Source organism: Microcaecilia unicolor, unplaced genomic scaffold (genome assembly GCF_901765095.1).
Source record: "Microcaecilia unicolor unplaced genomic scaffold, aMicUni1.1, whole genome shotgun sequence".
Taxonomy (NCBI): Eukaryota; Metazoa; Chordata; class Amphibia; order Gymnophiona; family Siphonopidae; genus Microcaecilia; species Microcaecilia unicolor.
In genome coordinates, this window is record NW_021963030.1 from 35453 (window position 1) to 60969 (window position 25517).

The 25517-nt window shown below is 46.8% G+C and overlaps 1 protein-coding gene across 1 annotated transcript in view; it reads left to right on the plus strand.

Annotated features, from left to right (window-relative positions):
• LOC115458789 (proline-rich protein 29-like) overlaps nt 1–25517 on the plus strand; it is a 73429-nt gene that overhangs the window by 19810 nt on the left and 28102 nt on the right. Inside the window, exon 3 of the mRNA XM_030188601.1 lies at nt 22815–22930. Coding sequence (XP_030044461.1) covers nt 22815–22930 — 116 coding nt within the window. The remainder of the gene's footprint in view (nt 1–22814; nt 22931–25517) is intronic.

Consider the following 25517-nt stretch of genomic DNA (forward strand, 5'->3'; position numbering starts at 1 on the left):
TTTATCTCGCGTCACCGCCATCTGCTCGCCATAACAGAAACCTGGCTCTGCCCTGATGACTCTGCTTCAGTCGCAGCCCTATGCCATGGCGGTTATCTATTTTCACATACTCCTCGCCCTGCTGGCCGTGGGGGTGGTGTTGGACTACTTCTCTCTCCCTCCTCCAGATTTCAACCCCTTCTTCCACCTCAATCTCACTGTTTTTCCTCCTTTGAAGTCCACTCTATCCGCCTTTTCTCTCCTCTGCCTCTTCGAATAGCGGTCATTTATCGTCCCCCTAATAAGTCCCTTTCATCCTTTCTCAGTGACTTTGATGCCTGGCTTGCCTTCTTCCATGATCCTTCCTCCCCTCTCTCATCCTTGGTGACTTTAATATTCCTGCTAATGATCCTTCCAACTCTTATATTTCCAAGTTACTCACTTTAACGTCGTCCTTTAATCTCCAACTATGCTCCACCTCCACCTCACTGTCTTGATCTCATCTTCTCCTCCAACTGTTCACCTTCTAGTTTCCTTGCCTCTAATCATCCGTCCTCTGATCACCATCTTATAACTTTCACACTTAAATCTCCTCCCTCCCAGTCCCGTCCTATCCTATCTAATTTATCTAGGAATCTTCACGATATTGACCCTTCATCTCTATCCTCCCATGTTTCAAACCTCCTCTCTACTGTGGCACCATCCACGTCTGTCAACGAGGCTGTTTCTTCTTACAACAATACTCTATCCTCTGCCTTAGACACTCTTGCACCTTTGATGACCCGCCCTGTAAGGCGTACAAAACCCCAACCTTGGCTGACTTCTAATATCCGCTACCTACGTTCCTGTACCCGCTCCGCCGAATGCCTCTGGCGGAAATCTCGGGCCCTTGCTGATTTCTTACACTTTAAGTTCATGCTGACCTCCTTCCAATCTGCTCTTTTACGTGCCAAACAGGATTATTATAGCCAACTGACCAACTCTCTTGGCTCTAATCCTCGACTTCTCTTCACCACATTGAACTCTCTCCTCAAGGTGCCCCCTCCCCCAACTCCCCCTTCATTATCTCCTCAGACCCTTGCTGAATTCTTTCACAACAAGGTTCAAAAGATAAACCTTGCTTTCTCTACCTCACCAGCTCTCCCTCCACTAGTCCGTTTCCCTCTCTCTCCTTCCCCTCATTCCCTTTCCTCCTTTCCTGAAGTTACTATTGAGGAAACTACACTTCTCCTTTCTTCCTCAAAATGTACCACCTGTTCCTCTGATCCCATTCCCACCCACCTTCTTAATGCCATCTCTCCTACTCTTATTCCTTTTATCTGTCACATTCTCAACCTCTCACTTTCCACTGCGACTGTCCCTGCTGCCTTTAAACATGCTGTGGTCACACCTTAAGAAGCCTTCACTTGACCCTACTTGTCCCTCTAATTACCGACCCATCTCCCTCCTTCCTTTTCTCTCCAAATTACTTGAGCGTGCTGTTCACCGCCGCTGCCTTGATTTTCTCTCCTCACATGCTATTCTTGACCCATTACAATCTGGTTTTCGCCCTCTCCACTCAACCGAAACTGCGCTTACTAAAGTCTCCAATGACCTATTACTGGCTAAATCCAGAGGTCAATATTCCATCCTCATTCTTCTTGATCTTTCCGCTGCTTTTGACACTGTCGATCACAGCATACTTCTCGATACCCTGTCCTCACTTGGATTCCAGGGCTCTGTCCTTTCCTGGTTCTCTTCCTACCTCTCCCTCCGCACCTTTAGTGTTCACTCTGGTGGATCCTCTTCTACTTCTATCCCTCTGCCTGTCGGTGTACCTCAGGGTTCTGTTCTTGGTCCCCTCCTCTTTTCTATCTACACTTCTTCCCTTGGTTCATTAATCTCATCCCATGGCTTTTCCTACCATCTCTATGCTGATGACTCCCAAATCTACCTTTCTACCCCTGATATCTCACCTTGCATCCAAACCAAAGTTTCAGCGTGCTTGTCTGACATTGCTGCCTGGATGTCTCAACGCCACCTGAAATTAAATATGACCAAAACCGAGCTTCTCATTTCCCCCCCCCCCCCCAAACCCACCTCCCCGCTCCCCCCGTTTTCTATTTCTGTTGATGGCTCTCTCATTCTCCCTGTCTCCTCAGCTCGAAACCTTGGGGTCATCTTTGACTCTTCTCTCTCCTTCTCTGCTCATATCCAGCAGACCGCCAAGACCTGTCGTTTCTTTCTTTACAACATCCGTAAAATCTGCCCCTTTCTTTCCGAGCACTCTACCAAAACCCTTATCCACACCCTTGTCACCTCTCGTTTAGACTACTGCAATCTGCTTCTTGCTGGCCTCCCAGTTAGTCACCTCTCCCCTCTCCAGTCGGTTCAAAACTCTGCTGCCCGTCCCATCTTCCGCCAGGGTCGCTTTACTCATACTACCCCTCTCCTCAAGACCCTTCACTGGCTCCCTATCCGTTTTTGCATCCTGTTCAAACTTCTTCTACTAACCTATAAATGTATTCACTCTGCTGCTCCTCAGTATCTCTCCACACTCGTCCTTCCCTACACCCCTTCCCGTGCACTCCGCTCCATGGATAAATCCTTCTTATCTGTTCCCTTCTCCACTACTGCCAACTCCAGACTTCGCGCCTTCTGTCTCGCTGCACCCAACGCCTGGAATAAACTTCCTGAGCCCCTACGTCTTGCCCCATCCTTGGCCACCTTTAAATCTAGACTGAAAGCCCACCTCTTTAACATTGCTTTTGACTCGTAACCACTTGTAACCACTCGCCTCCACCTACCCTCCTCTCTTCCTTCCCGTTCACATTAATTGATTTGATTTGCTTACTTTATTTATTTTTTGTCTATTAGATTGTAAGCTCTTTGAGCAGGGACTGTCTTTCTTCTATGTTTGTGCAGCGCTGCGTATGCCTTGTAGCGCTATAGAAATGCTAAATAGTAGTAGTAGTAGTAGTAGTTCTCCGTTCTCATCGAGGCTATAAGCGCTGGCATGTTGCAGTGGTATATTATAAAAGTGCACTTGCCTTTTTTATTACTACTTCTTCACAGAAAGGTATTTATAGTAACATAGTAGAGGAAGGCAGAAAAAGACCTGCACAGTCCATCCAGTCTGCCCAAGAAATGTGCCACTTTTTTGTGTATACCTTACCTTGATTTGTACCTGTCTTTTTCAGGGCACAGACCGTACAAGTCTGCCCAGCACTATCCCCGCCTCCCAACCACCAGCCCCGCCTCCCACTACCGGCTCTGTTATCCAATCTCGGCTAAGCTCCTGAGGATCCATTTCTTCTGAACAGGATTCCTTTATGTTTATCATGTAGAAGTTTTGTCCAGCATCAGTCTAAATGTGCCAGACTGAGATTCATGGAAAACTGGTCAAGGAAGTCTGTAAGTTGTTTCGTCACCATGCTTTCCATTATTTTTACAAAAAGAGGTATTGAGGCAATAGGGCGATAATTAGTAAGATCACCACTTTTTTTCTTGGAGTCCTTTGGGACTGGAGTGAGTAATGTATTGCCATGTGCTACAGGGAATAGACCACGCTCCAGCATAAAGTTGCAGTAGGTTGTAAGGTCCGCAAGAAAGCATGGAGGTGCAAACTTGAGCAGATAGTTAGGACAGGGGTCGAGCCGATAATACTTCTTCGAAAATTTGTGAAACCCTGTACCGCTTGAAATCTTCCTCGGTGAAGACCGAAGCAAAGAATTCATTTAATCTCTCCATTACATCTTTGTTTTCCTTGATCGCCCCTTTTTTACCGGCTGTCTTTTGGACTTCTGTCTTTCTTTTCAAAGTGGGGGGGGGGGACTTCTTTCTTTTTTACCTTATTCTCCAAAGACAAGCAGGCTGATATTCTCACAAGTGGGTGACGCCACGTCGGCCCCGGAGGATTTTAAAGCAAAATCTAAAAATCTCTTCTACGGCGTTCCGTCGCGCGAGCGAACGCACTGCGCATGTGCGCACACCTCTTCCCGCTCGCCGTGCGGACACGCCCCTCAGTTTTTCTTTTTCCGCGTCTGAGGAGACACGGAGTTTGTTAGTGCTTCGTGTTTTCTTCAGGTCCTCGGAGTAAAATCTCTTTTTTATTTTTTTATTTTACCCTTTTTGGGTGTTCTTTATTTTTTCATTTGATCCTTTCATGGCAGGCTCATTGTGGCTTATATATACAGGTACTTTTTTGTACCTGGGGCAAGGAAAAGTTAAGTAGTTGCCAGAGTCACAAGGGGCTGTGCCTGAAAGGAAAACAAAGCATATAAGCTTCTCTTTTCTTATAAAAATGCTGGCATATTGTTATCTGTGGGCTCTCTCTCGCCAGCAAACTAAACAAGCCCACATTTTTAGGATCCATTTATTAAAACTTTACAAATGGCTCTCCAGAGCTGTGAGAGCCTGCTCCAGCACACCACTGTCTTTAAGCCCCACAAGTGTGAAGGTGTATGTCACAGGAAAAACCAGGAACCTAAGCAGGTGCATCCCTGGTCAGCCACTGCACAACTACATTGGTACCATGGTCGGTGTCATGGGTCCCGTCGGTACCGGGTATCATCGGTACCATGGGTCCCGTCGGCACCGGGTATCATCGGTACCATGGGTGCCGTCGATGCCGAGTGTCATCGGTGCCATGGGTGCTGTCGGTACCGGAAATCATGGGCACCATCGGCACCAGGTATCATGGGCACCATCGACTATCGGTACCAGGTATCATCGCCCATCGGTACCGAGTATCATGACTGCCATCGGTACCATAGTATCAGGTATCGTCGGTACCGTGGATACATGGGTATCAGGTATCATGGATGCCGTCGGCACATGAGTACCATCGATACCAGATATCATGACCAGGTACCATCGGTGCCATGGGTGCCATTGGTACCAGGTGTCAAGAGCACCGTCGGTGCCATGTGTACCATCGGTACCGTCGGTGCTGTTGGTGCCGGATATCATGGGTACCATTGGTACCACATGTCATGGCTACCATCGGTACCAGGTATCATGGGTACCATCGATACCAGATACCATGACTATCATCGGTACCAAGTACCATGGGTACCATTGGTACCGGGGTCCATCGGTACCATGTGTATCATCGGTACCGTCGGTGCCATGGTCTAGCAGTCTGGTTTCGATTCCCTTGCATTTCCAGACTTTGTCCTTGGCTTCGGGACCATGGGTACCATTGGATGCCATGGGTGCTACCACCTCCTGCGGCATCTGGCTTTTCACCTGGTCTCCTTCACCGATGCTGCCTCTGGTATGGGTGTTCGCACCCTACTGGGGCAACTTCTCGACCCATAGTAGCCTCCATATCGGACGCGTTTGGATCTGAGCTGCTCTGTTTGAGTAGTTAGTTCAGTTCAATGATGGTCATCTGACATTACAGTGGAGATTGTGAATCCCAATGCCCAGATGCTAGAGGTCCTGGACTACTATCTTCACCTGAGTCTTCTGCACTCAGAACAGATAGGAGTTCTAAGAACTTATTTCGGCGCCCCCGGGGCCAGAGCATACATCCTTAGCCTCTTTTGGAGAATGGCGTACCAGGCTGGCATGATCACATCCCAAATCAAGTCTTGTCAGATCTTTACGAGCATTCCCACCGGAGTAGGCTAAACCTTTTCACCAAGTGGTCAGGTAGCACACGGTGTGTCGCAGGTTCCTGTCCAAGGGCATTTTCGACACTTGTAATGTAACACCTAGATTTCTGCTCTAGGTACAGTGGGGGAAACAAGTATTTGATCCCTTGCTGATTTTGTAAGTTTGCCCACTGACAAAGACATGAGCAGCCCATAATTGAAGGGTAGGTTATTGGTAACAGTGAGAGATAGCACATCACAAATTAAATCCGGAAAATCACATTGTGGAAAGTATATGAATTTATTTGCATTCTGCAGAGGGAAATAAGTATTTGATCCCCCACCAACCAGTAAGAGATCTGGCCCCTACAGACCAGGTAGATGCTCCAAATCAACTCGTTACCTGCATGACAGACAGCTGTCGGCAATGGTCACCTGTATGAAAGACACCTGTCCACAGACTCAGTGAATCAGTCAGACTCTAACCTCTACAAAATGGCCAAGAGCAAGGAGCTGTCTAAGGATGTCAGGGACAAGATCATACACCTGCACAAGGCTGGAATGGGCTACAAAACCATCAGTAAGACGCTGGGCGAGAAGGAGACAACTGTTGGTGCCATAGTAAGAAAATGGAAGAAGTACAAAATGACTGTCAATCGACAAAGATCTGGGGCTCCACGCAAAATCTCACCTCGTGGGGTATCCTTGATCATGAGGAAGGTTAGAAATCAGCCTACAACTACAAGGGGGGAACTTGTCAATGATCTCAAGGCAGCTGGGACCACTGTCACTACGAAAACCATTGGTAACACATTACGACATAACGGATTGCAATCCTGCAGTGCCCGCAAGGTCCCCCTGCTCCGGAAGGCACATGTGACGGCCCGTCTGAAGTTTGCCAGTGAACACCTGGATGATGCCGAGAGTGATTGGGAGAAGGTGCTGTGGTCAGATGAGACAAAAATTGAGCTCTTTGGCATGAACTCAACTCGCCGTGTTTGGAGGAAGAGAAATGCTGCCTATGACCCAAAGAACACCGTCCCCACTGTCAAGCATGGAGGTGGAAATGTTATGTTTTGGGGGTGTTTCTCTGCTAAGGGCACAGGACTACTTCACCGCATCAATGGGAGAATGGATGGGGCCATGTACCGTACAATTCTGAGTGACAACCTCCTTCCCTCCGCCAGGGCCTTAAAAATGGGTCGTGGCTGGGTCTTCCAGCACGACAATGACCCAAAACATACAGCCAAGGCAACAAAGGAGTGGCTCAGGAAGAAGCACATTAGGGTCATGGAGTGGCCTAGCCAGTCACCAGACCTTAATCCCATTGAAAACTTATGGAGGGAGCTGAAGCTGCGAGTTGCCAAGCGACAGCCCAGAACTCTTAATGATTTAGAGATGATCTGCAAAGAGGAGTGGACCAAAATTCCTCCTGACATGTGTGCAAACCTCATCATCAACTACAGAAGACGTCTGACCGCTGTGCTTGCCAACAAGGGTTTTGCCACCAAGTATTAGGTCTTGTTTGCCAGAGGGATTAAATACTTATTTCCCTCTGCAGAATGCAAATAAATTCATATACTTTCCACAATGTGATTTTCCGGATTTAATTTGTGATGTGCTATCTCTCACTGTTACCAATAACCTACCCTTCAATTATGGGCTGCTCATGTCTTTGTCAGTGGGCAAACTTACAAAATCAGCAAGGGATCAAATACTTATTTCCCCCACTGTACAGTGATGCGCAGACTCTCATGACTGTGTGCCTCTCTCCTGGAGGAGGAGACTCAGCAGAAAACTGTAGATATGCTGTGCATACACTTCCTCATCTTGGAAGTTCTTTAGAGAGAGGAGTAGTTTTCCTTGTGCCTTAAGGGGTCGTACCTATACTCCTACTTCTCGACAGCCGGTTCGGGCTATGCCTCAGCACGCTCGTTCTAGTCAGCGGCGTGCACCTAATCAGGCCCCTGCACCTATTCCCCAGGAAACAGAGGGGTTTTTGACTGGCTCCAATTCAGTATAGCCACTAAAAAAAAAAAAAAAAAAAATGTCCGTACCGGCCATTCTGCCTGTCGGGGGGGAAGTTTACATTTTCTCCACCAAAGGTGACTTCTTTTATCCTCCAACCGGTGGGGTTTTTCAACTAGTCCGGTTAGGATACATTCTCAAACTGGAATCAAACCCTCCACATTGTTCATTGGAAGCTTAATCCTTTAGCTTCCATCAAAAGTGAGTACTTGCAGAGGAACTCTCTGTTTTTCTCAGCGCCAATGCAGTCGAGCCCGTTCCACCAGGGCAAGAAGGGTTGAGATTCTATTCCAGGTCTTTCTTTGTGGGTTGCGTCCCATCATAGACATAAGGGGCCTAAACAGATTTGGTTCAGGATGCTTTCCCTGGGCATCCTTCTTCCCATACTTCAGGAAAACGATTGGTTATGCTCTCTGGATTTACAGGATACTTATACTCTCTTTGCATCCAGAGTATGTTTTTTTCCTAGTGCCTGGCTGTTGTTGCAGCGTATCTTCATGGACTGAGAGTGCATGTGTTCCCTTAACACGATGATTGCCCGTCTCAACAGATTACAGCACAGTACATATTGAGACTTCTTGACACATGGCTTCCACAGTTCACGTAACTCCCATGGCACTTTTGCACATGACATCTGCTCAGTGCATCCTAGCTTCCCAGTGGTATCAAGTTTAGGGTATCTAGAGCATGGGTTGCATCCCTCCTGGCTATCCAACCAAATTATTTTAATTCAACAAACAATCGGGTTGTGATGTACTCGATAACAAAGGAGTACTGGATCTTGCCCTCTGAGTTAGGATGCCATGCAGATGTAGCGGTGGGCCCGCAATGCGGCATGTTTTCTCCAAGCCACTTATCTAATTGGCGTAAACAGCAGTCTGGCCGACAGGCTGAGCAGGATAATGCTACAGTTGAGCATGCCTATAGTTCGAAAGAACCCTCAGTGGATCTTTTTGCTACTTATTCCAATCGCAAAGTCCCTCAGTTCTGTTCCAGGCTGCAGGTTCACGGCAGGCTACCATCGGATGCCTTTCTCCTTCTTTGGGAGACAGGTTTTCTGTATGCGAATCCTCCCATACATCTGGTGGAAAAGACTTTGCTGTTTCTCGAGCAAGATTGTGGAGCCATGATTCTGATTGCTCTTTTCTAGCTGCGTCAGATAGGATTCCCTCTTCTTCTGGAGTTGGAATGTTTTCCAGCTCTCATTACGCAGAACGAGGGGGCACTTCTACATCCCAACCTCCAATCTCTGGCTCACACGGTCTGGATGTTGAGAGTGGGGTTTCGTTGAGTTTTCCAGAGTGTCTCCCGACTCTTGCTTGCTTTCAGAAAAGATTTCACAAAGAGGTGATATTCTTTTTCATGGAAGAGGTTTGCCGTCTAGTGTGACAGCAAGGCCCTAGATCCTGCATCTTGTCTTATACAGACCTTGCTTGAGTTCTTTCTACACCTGTCTGAGTCTGGTCTCAAGACCAACTCTGTCAGTATTCATCTTCGTGCAATAAGAGCTTATCATCAACGTGTGAAAGGTCAGCCTTTAGCTGTCCACTTCACGAGAGGTTTATTTCTCCCCCAATATTGAGAAAATTCCTTGTATGTGTCTAAGGGAGATTATTTCTGTTGGGCTTAGCACCCACAATAATTTTGACAGTTGGCTCTTATGCTTCGGTCAGAGTTCCTATCACTCCTTATCCAGTATCTTGGGGTCCCAATGTCGTTTTCATCCAGCTGCTGCAAGCTCAATTCGGGCCACTGGATTCCTGCCATCTGAAGTATTGGACCTGGAAGGTCGTTTTCCTTAGTGGCTGTTCCTTCAACTCGTAAGGTCGGTGAGCTTCGGTCTCTAGTAGCTCAAGCGCCTTACCTTACTTCTCATCTTAACAGAGTAGTTCTCCGCATGCAGACAAAGTTCTTACTGGCGCTAGTATCGGAGTACCATCTGCTCCAGTCAGTTGTCTTGCCAACATTCTTTCTCCCTCATCTTACAAGCCCTGGCGAAAGCAAGCTCCGCACTTTTTGCGTGGAGCAGACGAGCTCCCTTGGACGGTCCGCCCAGTTGTTTATTTCTTTTAATGCCAGTTGCTGTCGGAAACCGCATAATTTCTGCTTGGCTAGCAGAGTGCATCTCCTTCATTTTTGTCCAAGCTGGACTGACTCTAGAAGGCCATGTCACGGCTCACAAAATTAGAGCCATGGCTGAGTCGGTGGCTCATCTAAGATCAGTCACTATTGAAGAGATCTGCAAAGCTGCGGCGTGGTCATCAGTCCACACATTCACATCTTACTACTGCCTTCAGCAATAGCCGACTCGTCAGTCGGTTTGGGCAGTCAGGGCTGCAGAACTTCTTTGGGGTTTAGAATCCAACTCCAACCCTCCTAAGCCCATTTTTGTTCTGTTCCAGGCTACACTCATTTAGATGTTTCTTCTTTTCAGGTCAATTTTATTCTGGCCTCGCCATTGCGAGACTCAATTGACCACTGTTTGTTGTGTTGTGTAAGCCTGGAAGCTAGGGATACCCCACTTGTGAGAATATCAGCCTGCTTGTCTTTGGAGAAAGAGTAGTTACTTACCTGTAACAGGTGTTCTCCGAAGACAGCAGGCTGCATATTCTCACAAACCCTCCCACCTTCCCCTTTTGGAGTTGTCTCCTCCATCTTTTGGATTTAACTGAGGGGCGTGTCCGCACGGCGAGCGGGAAGAGGTGTGCGCACATGCGCAGTGCGTTCGCTCGCGCGACGGAACGCCGTAGAAGAGATTTTTAGATTTTGCTTTAAAATCCTCCGGGGCCGACGTGGCGTCACCCACTTGTGAGAATATGCAGCCTGCTGTCTTCGGAGAACACCTGTTACAGGTAAGTAACTACTCTTTAACTACAGGAGAGAGGGAAGGGGATGCTGGGGCAGAGTGGAGTCTTCCTTTCATTTAAGCTGTGATGCAGGAGGGAGAAGAAGGGGGGGGGGGCAGGCTCTTTCTTATTAGAACAGATGCAGGGAAGGAGGTGACGTGGGTTATCAAAACAACTCACCTCCCCCACGTACACACACTTAGCTTTCCATACCTGAACCCTCCTGATCTGGGAAAATCCACTGCTTATCTCTGGGGGTTGGTAACATGGAATCCGTCTACTTTGAAGTATCCTGCCAGGTACTTCCAACTTAGGTTGACCACTGTTAGAAACAGGATGACACTTGATAGGGCTTTGGCCTGACCCAGTATGAAAATTATTTTTGTTTTAAATGTGCTATTTAGTAACTTCATAGAGTGTCCCTTCGTTTTTAACTTTTTGAAAGAATAAACAATCGATTCATGTTTACCAGTCCCACTCCATCAGTATTTTATAGGCCTCTTTCAAATCCCCCCTCGGTGTCTCTTCTCCAACTGAAAAGCCCTAACCTCTTCATCCTTTCCTATTTGACTCATTCCACCTCCTTTCGGTCACCCTTCTCTTTACCTTTCCTAATTCTGCTATATCCTTTTTGCGATATGCAGAGCCGGTGGTTGGGAGGTGGGGATAGTGCTGGGCAGACTTATACGGTCTGTGCCAGAGGCGGGACTGGTGGTTGGGAGGCGGGGATAGTGCTGGGCAGACTTATACGGTCTGTGCCAGAGCTGTGGGAAGCAGGGATAGTGCTGGACAGACTTATAATGTCTATGCCGAGCTGGTGGTGGGAGGCGGGGCTGGTGGTTGGGATGCAGGGATAGTGCTGGGCAGACTTATATGGTCTGTGCCCTGAAGAGCACAGGTACAAATCAAAGTAGGGTGTACACAAAAAGTAGCACATATGAGTTTATCTTGTTGGACAGACTGGATGGACCGTGCAGGTCTTTTTCTGCCGTCATCTACTATGTTACTATGTTACATGATGCTCAAAGGCGCAGTTGCACCATGGAGTGAAACAAAGGTATTATGTGTTCTTTGTTTTATTCTCAATTCCTTTCCTAATAATTCCTAGCATTCTGGTTGCTTCTTGACCTGCCACAGCACTACATGGTTTGATCCAAACAGTGCCCAGTAGATCTGGTAGAGAAAAATGATGTTGATGAGAGGTGCTATAGGATGAGAGGGAAGACAGAGAAGGGAACAGAGCAGGGGAAGGAGGACTAGAGAGGAGGAGGAAGAAAGACTGGAACCAGGACAGAAGGGGGAAGAGGATGAGGGTCAGAGGGCTAGGAGGGAGTGGGAAGGAAAGGACCGTCTTTTGCAAGGTTTGTCTACAGCTCTGGTGTCCCAGTTCAGTAGTCCAGACATGTCAACCCTGAATGGATGAAGCTGTCTGAGGATGGCACAGAACTGGGAATAAATGACAACCAAGTGCATTGGTGGGAACACTATACTGGTAACATTTATTGAATAAAATATGTGCTAGGAGAGGGAGAGAAAGACATCCCTTTTGTGATAAATATTGAACATGACATTCATCGCACCTTGTTCTGTAACTCAGATACACACATCTTCCTTGTCATCAGCAGCAGATGAATCCATTACAAATGCGTTGTGTCCACCTACCAGCAGGCGGAGATAGAGAACACTGAAAACCATAGTGCCTCTAGGACGGCTAACTCCATCTGTCTCTCAGTATTTCTCTATCTCCCAGCAGGGTTGGACGCAGCTTGTTCAGCTCCTTCAAGATTTTGCCAGTTGTAGCAGGGGTGTTGTGGCTAAGTGGAGCCCACTTTAAAGGTACATAGGTTCGCCCTTTCCCTGCCTTTCCCACCCTCTTCTGCCTCCGGAGTGCCTCTTTAGCTGTTTGTCTCCAACTTCCTCACAGTGTTAAAAAAAACGCGCTTTTCAGCGCTGCTATTTCTGAGGCTTTTCCTGACTGTGCAGCGTGACCAGAGCTTGTGGACTCGGTCCTTTGAGGTAAGAGCGGTACTCAGCTCCTCCGGGGAGGGCCCGCAGACAGCGTTCCGATCGGGGTGATTTTGGCACGAAGCCGCCATTTTGAATTTTATTCCGTCGTTTTTCGGCGATGGCTGCTGAGGGAGTTAAGCGCTGTTCCCGTTGTGGCAAGCGCAGATCAGCAGCGGGGCTCTGTAAAATGTGCTGTTTAGACTGTAGAGCCAGTACGAGCATGGCGAGTGATGATTCTTCCCGCTCGATGGAGCTGGCAGCGGGCGCCATCTTGGAACTGCCGCATGGCTCGACCCCCATGGTTGCGGAGGAATCTGAGAGCAGAGGGGCGCCTCGGGCCGAGGCTACCAGAGGAGCTCCGTTCCCTGTGGCTCCTAATTCGGAGACGGGAGATCAGGGCGAGTTTTTGTCCCCCGAGTTTGTGCTTATTTTACATAAAGCCTTCAGGCTGAAAAGAGCTCTGCCGCAGGTGTCTGACACTGTGTTGCTACCTGGTCCCCCTCCGACTGATGATGGCCCAGGGCTGATATCAGACATGGATGCCCCTGAGCGTTGGATGCACACTAAGCATAGACGGGTAAATTCTGTTGGATTATTTGTAGTAAATAATTAGCAGATTTTAGTACACACAGCTTCAGCTTTAGAAATGTTAATTTCTTTCTTCATCTCTCTCTCATTCACCCCAGAATAATTCACTGCTGAGTCACTTTAAAGTTGAAGTAACAAAACATCTGTTTACTCACAGTTTGTAGTTAGATTATAATCAGACAGGCTTATATATACATATTACTATACATTTGTATTATCAGCTCCTTCCATGTGCTTAGATGGTAATGGATGCTCACACCACCATAGATCCTCTCAGGTTAGGAGAGATCATGAGCTCCATGTGCTCCATGTGCTGCATGTGCTGCATCTAACCCCCACAGGAAGTTGCATAGCTATGTGACCTCTCTAAGTAATTCACATCAGAGGTCACAGAGTAATCACAGAGAAATAATAGGTGACAGGCAATGCATGTAAAATACAATTACATTCCAACAAACCCCTTCTCATGCATAACTGTCATGCAATTATTTATTCATACAAAGTCCAAGCTTTATACGCAGATTCACAAAATGTTCTCTGGGTAACGGTTTGGTCATGATGTCAGCTGTCATCTCACTGGTGTGACAATAGTGTAGACTGATGACCCCTTCTTTCGCCAACTCTCGCACGTTGTGGTATTTCGTTGCGATGTGCTTGGTGCGTGACTGAACCTTGTCATTCTGTGACAGTCGGATGCAGCTCTGATTATCTTCCATTATCTGGATTGGTCTTTTTTCAGCTATTCCAAAATCCAGCAAAAGTTTTTCAATCCACATCAGTTCTCTGCACGCTTCCGATACGGCCACGTATTCAGCTTCTGTAGAAGACAAACTCACAATACTTTGTTTATGACTGGCCCATGAAATTTGTACATTTCCATACATAAACACATATCCACTTGTGGATTTATAATTAGAATGATCCCCTGCCCAATCTGAATCACAGTAACATATTAGTTTTGGATTACTATTGGCTGAAATCTTTAATTTACAATCAATGGTACCCTTTAAATACCTTACCATCCTTTTAACTGCAGTCCAATCTGATTTGGTAGGTGAGCTGACCCTTCTGCTCAAAATTCCTACTGCATTTGCTATATCAGCCCTGTATGTGGTAGTTAGATATAAAAGCTTACCTATGGCTGATCTATATTGGATGTTATCTGGTAAAGGTTCTCTTACTGTTTCATCCTTCAGAAAATCAGTGATCATGGGAGTGCTTACAACTTGGGCATCTTGCATACCTAAACTTTCAATAAGCTCATTTATTTTCTGCTTCTGGCTTAGAAGATAAGAACCATCATTTTGTTTCTCAATTTCTATACCAAGATAGTATGACACATTACCAAGTTCTTTTATCTCAACATTCTGGTTTAAACACTTTACAATGTCCTTGTACTCTTGCTCACTTTTGCTTGCAATGAGCAGATCATCAACAAAAGCTAAAATGTATGCATATTGTCCATTTCTGCACCTAGTGTACAAGCATTTATCTGCTTCACCTTGCTTAAATCCTAAATTTGTCAATATTTCATGCAATTTATCATTCCAACATTTTGCACTTTGCTTTAATCCATAAAGACCTTTGTTTAATTTACACACTAGCTGTCTTTGTTTTGTATTTATGAAACCTGTTGGTTGTTCCATGTACAAGTCTTCAGTTATATCTCCGTGAAGAAACGCTGTTTTCACATCAATGTGGTTGACTTGCATGCCTTTTGAGACTGCAATGCTCAGAAGTGTTCTTATTGTCGTGTGTTTCACTACAGGTGCAAACACTTCATCAAAATCTTCTCCATATTTTTGAAGATATCCCTTTGCCACTAATCTGGCTTTATACCTTTCCACTTTTCCTTGTGCATTCCTTTTTAACTTGAATACCCATTTGCATCCTATAGCTTTCTTGCCAGGAGGTAATTTTGTAAGAATCCAAGTATTATTTTTATCCAATGCATCAATTTCTTCTTGTGCAGCTTTATGCCATTCAGCAGCTTGTTCTGCTGGCATTTTCTCAATCTCATCCCATGTTAAGGGCTCTTGAGCTTCTGCTGACTTTGTTAAGTAAGACAGTCTTGGGGGTGGAACACCTTTGTTTTCCCTGGATGAGCGTCTGACTGCAGGTTGGTCTGACCTTTCCGCATCCTCTAAATCTGAGAGTTCTTCTCCAATTGATTCCCCTTCTCCAACTGTACTGTCTTCTGCGATGATCCTTTCTGTGTCTGCTTCCTCTGCCTGTTCCTCGTTAGATACAGGTGAGTTGCTTTCAGACATCTGCCTTGGTATGGCATTTATATACACTGGCATGTCTATTATGGTTCTAGTTTCATATTCTGGATGATAAGGCTCATCTGGGATAATCCAGCCTTTATCAACCCTTTTGTTTTCATCAAAACATGTAACATGTCTTATGCCAACAATGCCAGTTTTCAGATTCAAAATTCTATATCCTTTGTGTCCTGGAGTATAGCCAACTAAAATGCCCCTTTCTGTTGTGGAATCCAGCTTATGCCTTCTTTGCTTTGGTACATGAGCATATGCTGTACTTCCAAATGTTCTTATGTGTGACAGGTTTGGCTTCCTACCATGCCATGTCTCATGTGGTGTGCGCTCAGCGCCTTTAGTTGGCATTCTGTTTTGTAGGTACACTGCTGTGAGAATGGCTTCCCCCCATAGTCTTTTAGGGAGATTGCTATCTGACAGCATACATCTGGTCATTTCCACAATTGACCTAAATTTTCTCTCTGCAACAGAATTTTGCTCTGGTATATAAGCTACTGTTGTGATATGCTGAATGCCTTCTTGTTCTAGAAATGTGCGCATGCTTTGTGAAGTGAACTCACCACCATTGTCGGTCTGAAGAACCTTTGGTTTTCTTTCAAATTTATTGCTCACCATGGCTACGTATTTCTTCAGCATGTCTGTGACTTGACTTTTCTCTTTCAGCAAATAGGCCACACAATATCTAGAGAAATCATCCAAGAATATTAGCACAAATCTGTTATTTCCCAATGATGGGATATTAAACGGTCCACATAAGTCACTGTGTATTAAGTCCAGCACTTTATTACTCCTATTTCCTGTGTATGCAGGAAATGAGGGTCTCACACCTTTTTGAGTAACACAGTCTATGCATTTCTCCATTTTACCAGCATCTGCACTTATCTGAATGCCGGTGGCCAGTTGCTTACTGTAAAGATCCTGGATCACCTTAGAATCACGATGTCCCAGGCGGCGGTGCCAGATTTCCAGACTACATTTACCATCATTCTTCCCCACTTGCGCCAGATGTGAGGCTTCACCTGAAATGCTCAGTTTATAAACATCATTATGCATAAAAGCTTCAGCATACACTTCATCATTTTTAGAGATTGTGCACTTACTATTTTCAAAATGAATCACAAATCCCTTCTTATCTAATGTAGATACACTAAGCATATTGCAAACTGCTTGGGGAATATACAAGACATCACTTACAGGAATTTCTTTAACTTCATTAGACACTTTGCATTTTAAGAATCCAATACCTTTGGCTTGGATCTTAGCAGTCCCTGCGTTTGCAGTTTTAAGAATACCTTCCTCTGGACACATTTCCTGAAAGAAATCCTTACAATTGGTTAAATGGCATGTGCTCCCTGAATCCAAAATCCAAGTACTTTCATTTGAATTATTATTTACCATAGTCAAAGATTTTTCTGCCATTAGAAAGCCCTTGTGTTTATCTTTGTCCTTCATACATTTCCTGGTTTGAAAATTCTTTAGTTCCATTGGCTTAGGTGAGCTAGAGGGAGTGTTTTGTGTTTCCTTACACCATTTAGATACATGTCCCTCCTTTCCACATGAGTAGCAAATCAGCTTGCCCTTGGGTGGAGTTTTCCCATAGCTCCGCCTTCCTCTGTTCTTTGCCAAGAAATTTGTTTCATTTCTCTCTGACTGACTTTGAGAACACATCTCCTCAGAATCATTTATTATGCATTCCTGCCTTAGTTTTGATGTTGCCTGTTCAAAAGATTGCCCTTCAATGGCCTCATTTACAGACCTAAAAACATCAAACTTCTTTGATAGTGAGGTAAAAAGAAATGCTCTTTTCAATGCATCACACATGGGAATTCCTGAAAGTTCTAGCTTTTGAAATGAAGACATAAGATACATAATGTGATCATTACATTTACTTTTATCCCTTAATTTGGTTTCATTCAACTCTGCCAACCAAATTGGTTGCTGCTTTGCATATGTAGTTGCATACATAGTTCTCAGTTTATATAAAATGTCCTTTGGTGTATCTTTTCCCTCCACTAATATGGCTTGTTTCTCTGAGAGAGCTTCCAAAAGCATGCACTTCACATAATAGTTTGCATTGTCCCATTCAGCCATATTTTCAGCTGTTCTGTCTTGATCTAAGCATATATATAATCCTTTTGCTCGAAGGAGACATATGAATCTTAATTCCCATTGCTGATAATTAAACTCAGTTAATTTAGGCACCTTGAGAGAATAGAAAAATGGTGAATTTCTTCCCTCAGCCATTTTCTTAGCCTTCTGTCTGCTGTGTGGGGGGAGAGAGAGACAGACTGAATCTTTCCTTTAAAACTTAAGAGAAAAATGTGGCCTTTTTTTCTGCCTGGTAATATTTCTCTTCTTTTTCAATTCCTGGACCCTGGGCCCATAACCCTTTTGTTGGATTATTTGTAGTAAATAATTAGCAGATTTTAGTACACACAGCTTCAGCTTTAGAAATGTTAATTTCTTTCTTCATCTCTCTCTCATTCACCCCAGAATAATTCACTGCTGAGTCACTTTAAAGTTGAAGTAACAAACATCTGTTTACTCACAGTTTGTAGTTAGATTATAATCAGACAGGCTTATATATACATATTACTATACATTTGTATTATCAGCTCCTTCCATGTGCTTAGATGGTAATGGATGCTCACACCACCATAGATCCTCTCAGGTTAGGAGAGATCATGAGCTCCATGTGCTCCATGTGCTGCATGTGCTGCATCTAACCCCCACAGGAAGTTGCATAGCTATGTGACCTCTCTAAGTAATTCACATCAGAGGTCACAGAGTAATCACAGAGAAATAATAGGTGACAGGCAATGCATGTAAAATACAATTACATTCCAACAAATTCCCTGTCAGAGAGTGGCGCACCCCCCTTTCCCCCCCCCCCACTGTGGTCGGGCTGTGGGGACTCTGAGGGATCTGGCAGGCCTTCGTGGTCTGAGGAGCCAGAGGAAGGTGCCAGTTTGCCACTGGATCTGGATGATCCCACTGCGGTTCGGATTTTCCACCGCGATGAGCTGCCAGCGCTTATCTCTGATGCCTTACAGGCCCTCTCTATTGATGACCCTGTTCAAGGCGAGGCTTCCTCTGGTAATCCGAGGATGGCGAGTACTACGATGCCTGCTCGTGCCTTTCCTTTGCATGACTCCATCCAAGAGCTTATTTCTGCTCAATGAGCTGACCCCGAGGGGCCCTTGAAAGTGCCAGGGCGATGGGGCATCTTTACCCTCTGAGTGAGGAGCACTCGGCCCGTTTTGGGATGCCTAAAGTGGATGCCTTAGTCACGGCAGTGACAAGAAAGACCACCCTCCCAGTAGAGGGAGGGGTCGCCCTGAAGGACATTCAGGACCGGCGGCTGGAATCAGCGCTAAAACGGTCCTTTGAGATTTCGGGCCTAGCCTTAAGGGCATCTGTTTGCAGTTCCTATGCTGCTCGAGCCTGCCTCTCTTGGTTACAACAAGCAGTGGAACAGCCCGTGCATGGTGCGGAGTCCCTCGCTGAGGTTGCACTGCGCATGGAGTCGGCCTTGTCGTTTTTAGCTGACGCCCTCTATGATCTGGTCAGAGCTTCGGCTAAATAGATGTCTGTGGCGGTGTCCGCCGCCGCCTTATATGGCTACGGCATTGGGCGGCTGACATGGCCTCTAAGCAAACGCTGGCGAAGTTGCCCTGTCAGGGCCTTCTGTTATGGAGAGGAGTTGGAGAAGATTGTTAAAGACCTGGGGGATGCTAAACCCCAGCGGTTACCTGAGGATAGGCCGCGGCCTTCTTCCAAGGGTCAGTTGGTTCCCTCCTCCTCCAGACCTCGCTTCCGTGAAGCTAGAAGGTATCGCCCGGGGCGCTCTGCTGGGTTTACTCAACGTGCCCGCTTTTAGCAGAGAAACTCCTTTTGCTCGGACAAACGCTCCGCAGCGGCAGGCTCAAGGCCAGGAGTTCAGGGCCGTCCTCCACAATGATGGGACGCCGGTCCACTCCTCCTTTGCAGCTGCATGAGGGTCGCCTTTCCCTCTTTCTCGAGGAGTGGACCAAGATTACCTCAGATCAGTGGGTCCTGGACCTGATCAGAGAAGGTTACCGATTGGAATTTGGTGCCCCAGTGAGAGACGTGTTTGTGGAGTCCCGATGCAGCACTGCCGTGAAACGGGCAGCGGTAGAGGAGACCTTACAAGTCTTGTTGCACCTTGGAGCGGTGATCCCTGTGCCGCCCGCCGAACATGGCTGCGGTCGTTACTCCATTTATTCTGTGGTGCCGCGAAAAGGCGGGTCTTTTGGCCCATTCTCGACTTAAAGAAAGTCAACGAGTCACAAAGAGTGCGGCATTTTCATATGGAAACCCTGCGCTCCGTCATTGCGGCGGTACAGCCAGGAGAGTTCCTCACGTCTCTGGACCTAAAAGAAGCTTACTTGCACATTCCTATATGGCCCCCGCACCAACGGTTCCTCCGTTTTGTGGTGTTGGGAAAACATTTCCAGTTTTGGGCCTTGCCTTTTGGCCTCGCCACAGCTCCCCGAACCTTTTCCAAGGTAATGGTAATAGTAGCTGCCTTTCTCAGGCGAGAGGGTATCCGGGTTCACCCGTACCTAGACGACTGGCTCATCAGAGCGGACTCTGCAGAGGAGAGTCATCATGTAACAGCCAGAGTGGTCTCAGTACTGCAATCTCTGGGCTGGGTCGTCAATATATATATATATTTTTTTTAATTACATTTGTACCCCGCACTTTCACACTCATAGCAGGCTCAATGCGGCTTACATATTATATACAGGTACTTATTTGTACCTGGGGCAATGAAGGGTTAAGTGACTTGCCCAGAGTCACAAGGAGCTGCCTGTGCCTGCAGTGGAATCGAACCCAGTTCCTCAGGACCAAAGTCCACCACTCTAACCACTAGGCCACTCCTAGTGGTGCAAGATTCAGAATCAGGTCCGTCTGCTCCTGAGGATGCCTCGCCCGCAAGCTTGGGACTTTGTCCAGCTGTTGGGGTCGATGATGGCCACCTTGGAAGTGGTGCCATGGGCGAGAGCGCACATGAGACCTCTGCAGATTGCCCTGCTTCAACGATGGTCTCCTATGTCCCAGGATTATCAACACAGACTCACATGGCTCCCTGCGGCCTGACTCAGAATGGAGTGGTGGCTCTCAGACAGCATGCTGCGGCGAGGAATGCCACTAGCGCTTCCCGATTGGTGCCTGGTGGTAACGGATGCCAGCCTGAAGGGTTGGGGAGCACATTGCCAGCGAAGCTATGCCCAGGGTCTGTGGACACCCGAGGAAACGGGGTGGTCCATCAATCGCTTGGAACTGAGAGCGATATTCCAGGCTCTTCTGGCCTTTCATAAGACTCTGGAGGGACTGGCAGAGTTCTGTCGGACAACACGACAGCAGTGGCCTACATAAATCGACAAGGCGGCACTCAGTGTCAAGCACTGGCCGCAGAGGTCGCGCAGATATGCCACTGGGCCGAGCTACATCTGCAGCTTCTGTCAGCAGCTCAGACAGCAGGTCAGAGCAACGTGCAAGCCGATTTTCTAAGCAGGTATCAAATCGACCCTGCGGAGTGGGAACTGGCAGACGGTGTTCCTTCAGATCTGTGCCAAATGGGGAACGCCCGTAGCGGATCTTATGGCCTCAAGCACAAATGCCAAAATCCCGTCCTTTTTCAGCAGACGGAGAGATCCTCGCTCGGCGGGGTTGGATGCTTGGCTCAACCCTGGCCTCCGGGCCTCCTGTATGTGTTCCCTCCTTGGCACTTAATAGGGCGACTCCTCCTGCGAATTCGGCTGCATCAAGGAGTGGTGATCCTCATTGCCCCAGATTGGCCCAGGCGGGCGTGGTATGCAGGCCTCCGGCGGATGCTGGTGGAGGCTTCCCTTCCTTTGCCTCTGTTGACGCAGGGCCCGGTGACCATGGAGGATCCATGCCGCTTTGGTCTTATGGCATAGCTATTGAGAGGGCGCAATTGAGAGACAAGGGCTATTCTATCAAGGTCATCTCCACTCTGTTGCAGGCCTGCAAGCGTTCCACTTCCGTTGCCTATGCTCGGATCTGGCGCCAGTTTGAGGCTCGGTGTGTTTCTAAAGCAATCACACCCATGCGGGCTTCTGTCTCGCCGATACTTGAGTTTTTGCAGGATGGTGTACAAAAAGGCTTGGCCTATAATTTTCTGCGTGTTCAAGTGGCAGCTTTGGCATGTTTTCAGGGGAAGGTCTCGGGCCTCTCCCTGGCTGCGCATCCAGACATTGCACGGTTTCTTAGAGGGGTGCTTCGGCTCCGGCCTCCCGTGCGTGCCCCTTGTCCAGCTTGGAACCTGGGGCTAGTATTAAAGGCTCTTCAGTGTTCGCCCTTCAAGCCGCTGAGGCGAGCTTCGGAGAAGGATGTGACTCTAAAAACAGTCTTTTTGGTGGCCATTACATCGGCGAGACGGGTGTCTGAGCTCCAGGCGCTGTCCTGTCGAGACCCATTTCTGCAATTCTCAGAGACCGGAGTTACGGTACGTACAGTGCCTTCCTTCCTGCCTAAGGTGGTTTCAGCATTTCACCTAAACCAGCCTATTTATCTGCCCTCCTTTTCTAGGGAGGCGTTTTCGGAATATTTTGGGCAGTTGCACCTTCTGGATGTGCGCAGGGCTCTGTTGCAGTATCTGCAGATGTCAAATGCTTTCAGGACCTCTGATCACCTTTTTGTATTGTTGTCAGGTCCTCGTCTAAAGCCACTATAGCCCGTTGGCTTAAGGAAACCATTTTTTTTATATATCTGCTATCTGGCCGGCCTTCACCTGATGCCTTTAAGGCACATTCCACAAGAGCGATTTCTTCCTCTTGGGCTGAGACGGGAGCACTCTCTCTTCAAGAGATATGTAGTGCAGCTACTTGGGTTTCTAAGCTCTCTTTTGCCCGTCATTACAGGCTGCATGTGGCTGCCAGAAGTGACGCACTTTTTGGAGCACAAGTGCTTGCGCGTGGTGTGGCTTGTTCCTGCCCTATCTAGGGATTGTTTTGATACATCCCATTCGTAATGGATTCATCTGCTGCTGATGACAAGGAATGCAAAATTAGGTTCTTACCTTGGTAATTTTCTTTCCTTTAGTCACAGCAGATGAATCCATGATCCCTCCCTGATTGACTTTGTTTTGTGTTCAATTTTTCCTGAAGACATGTTCCCTCATTGGGAGAAGTTGGAAAACAGTCTTCAGGATTTCTGTTCTACTACAGGAGGTTGAGTTCGACCTTCCTTTGTGTTATTGCTCCTGTTCTGGGGCGTTCGTTCACTGTGAGGAAAGCTCATGTTATGCTACTTTGTGGTTTAACACTGCTTTGGAAGCTTCAAAATACTGAGAGACAGATGGAGTTAGCCATCCTAGAGGCACTATGGTTTTCAGTGTTCTCTATCTCCCCCTGGTGGTAGGTGGACACAACCCATTCATAATGGATTCATCTGCTGTGACTAAAGGAAAGAAAATTACCAAGGTAAGAACCTAATTTTCCCTTTCTCTGTTTTAACAGATTTAATTGAATTAATGATGATCCAAAATGCACAGATGCATCAGCTAATTATGAACAACATGACTATATCTGCGTTGTCCTCCTTTGGATATGCCCCAGGGCCACCAGCTCCCCAGGTATTTCTGTGCAGTGTCCTGAACTGATAAACGGGAGGGGTTAATATAAAGCAAGTTCTGGAACTCTTGAACAGGAAGGGGTGGTTCTGAATCGGTACCACCAATCTCAAGCCATCTTCTGCAGAAATGTATGCAGATGCATGAAGGATCCTTGAAAGAGGAGTGGGAAACTGGAATTGATGATTCGGTGCACTGAAGTGAGCTGCTTGGGAAGGAGATAGGCGTTGGGTATGAGACTTGGATACATGGGGTTATCAAGGCAGATATGATATCAGGCGACCCTCAGGGGGAGGAATGCTGGCTTCGGCCTAACCCCTGGTAAGCCTTTCCTCGGCTGAGAGGTACCCAGCTCTACCACCGGCTGCCTTTCAGGTGCTGTGGAGGACTTGCAGCTCATCTGCATATCCTTTCCAGCCTTCTCCGGGATGACTCCCAGGTCCACTCCGATCCACTCAGGGCCTCCGCTCTAGGTGCTGCACGCCATCATTTTCTCTTTACATTTATTTTTCTCCCAGTTACTATTTATGGCTCCAGTACACATTTTCTTCTTCGTACTGTCCCTTCCTAATCTGTTTCTCCATCTGAAATCACTGTACACTGCAGAAACACAATGTCCACCCTCTATTCATCATCTCACCATCTCTTTTTTCTTCTTCCTTTTTCTCAGCTCTCAACCTTCAACATTTCCTTCCTTCCATTCATCCATCTCCTTTCTATCTGAGTACATCTTGCCTTCGTCACTGTCGCCATACCTCTCCTACTCTTCTCAGTACTCTCTTGCTCTTTCTCCTGCTCTCCGCTGGGGACATTAATCCCAATCCTGGTCCTCCACATCAGCTCTCATCCTATTTGTGTAGGTCATACCGTGATATCTCCAATCTAATTTCTGTTCCTCTCCTCCCCCCTTCTTCCCTGCCTTTCTCTTGCTCTTTGTGGAGTGCCCGCTCTGTGTGAAACAAACTTTCCTACGTCCATGACCTCTTTATCTCTCCTACGCTCCATCTGCTTGCCCTAACTGAAACTTGGCTTTACCCTGAAGACTCTGCTTCAGTCGCGGCCCTATGCCATGGAGGTTATCTTTTCTCCCATACCCGGTTGGCCGTGGAGGTGGTGTCGGGCGACTACTTTCACCCTCTTGTAGATTTCATCCTCTTCTTCCACCTCAGTCTCACTGTTTTTCTTCTTTTGAAGTCCACTCCATCCATCTATTTGCCCCTCTTCCTCTCCGAGTAGCAGTCAACCTCCTGATAAGTCCCTTTCTTCCTTTCTCACTGACTTTGATGCCTGGCTTTCCTTCTTTGTTGAACCTTCATCTTCCCTCATTCTTGGGGATTTTAACATTCATGCTAATGATCCCTCTGACTCTTATGCTTCTCAGTTTCTTGCTTTAACATCCTCTTTCAATCTTCAATTGTGCTCCACTACCCCCACTCACCAAAATGGCCACTGTCTTGATCTTATCCTCTTCTCAAACTGCTCACTCTCCAGTTTCTGTGCCTTAACTCTTCCCCCTCTCTGACCATCATCTGATAACTTTCACACTTAAACACCCTCCTCCCCAGTCCCGTCCAATCTTAACCAATACATTTAGGAATCTTCAGGCTATTGACCCTTCTACTCTGTCCTCCAGTGTTTCAAATCTATCTACCACTATGAGGCATATTTTCAAAGCACTTAGCCTTCCAAAGTTCCATAGAAACCTATCTGTCAATCCAAGTCTGTCAATGAGGCTGTCTCTTCCTATAATACTATTCTCTCCTTTGCTCTGGATACTCTCGCTCCTCTCATTCCCCGTTTTGTAAAACGTACCAAACCCCAGCCTTGGCTGACCTCTAGAATCCGCTACCTACATTCCTGTGCCCGCTCTGTTGAATGCCTTTGGCTGAAATCCCGTGTCCATGCTAACTTCATACATTTCAAATTCTTGCTGACCTCCTTCCAGTCTGCTCTTTTACTTGCCAAACAGGACTATTACATCCAGTTGACAAATTCTCTTGGCTCAAACCCTCAACGTCTCTTTGCCACACTGAACTCTCTCCTCAAAGTGCCTTCACCTCCAACTCCCCCTTCACTTCTCCCAGACTCTGGCTGAGTACTTTCATGATAAGGTTCACAAGATTAAACTTGAATTCTCAACCAGGTCACCTCCACCTCTCCTTCCCTTAGTCCATTCTCTCAACCCTCCAACCCCTGCCTCCTTTTCTGAAATCACTGAAGAGGAAACTACACATCTTATTTCCTTCTCTAAACTAACTACCTTTTCCTCTGATCCTATTCCCACCCATCTACTTAACACTATCTCTCCTACTGTCATCCCGTTTATCTATAATATCCTCAATCATTCACTGTCCACTGCGACTGTTCCTGATACCTTCAAACATGCCATAGTCACACCACTCCTTAAAAAAACCTTCATTGGACCCTACCTGTCCTTCCAGCTATCGCCCCATCTCCCTCCTCCTTTTCCTATCCAAGATACTTGAACATGCTGTTCACCGCCGTTGCCTTGACTTTCTTTCATCTCAAGCTATTCTTGATCCATTTCAATCTGGCTTTCGCCCCTTCATTCAAATGAAACAGCGCTTGC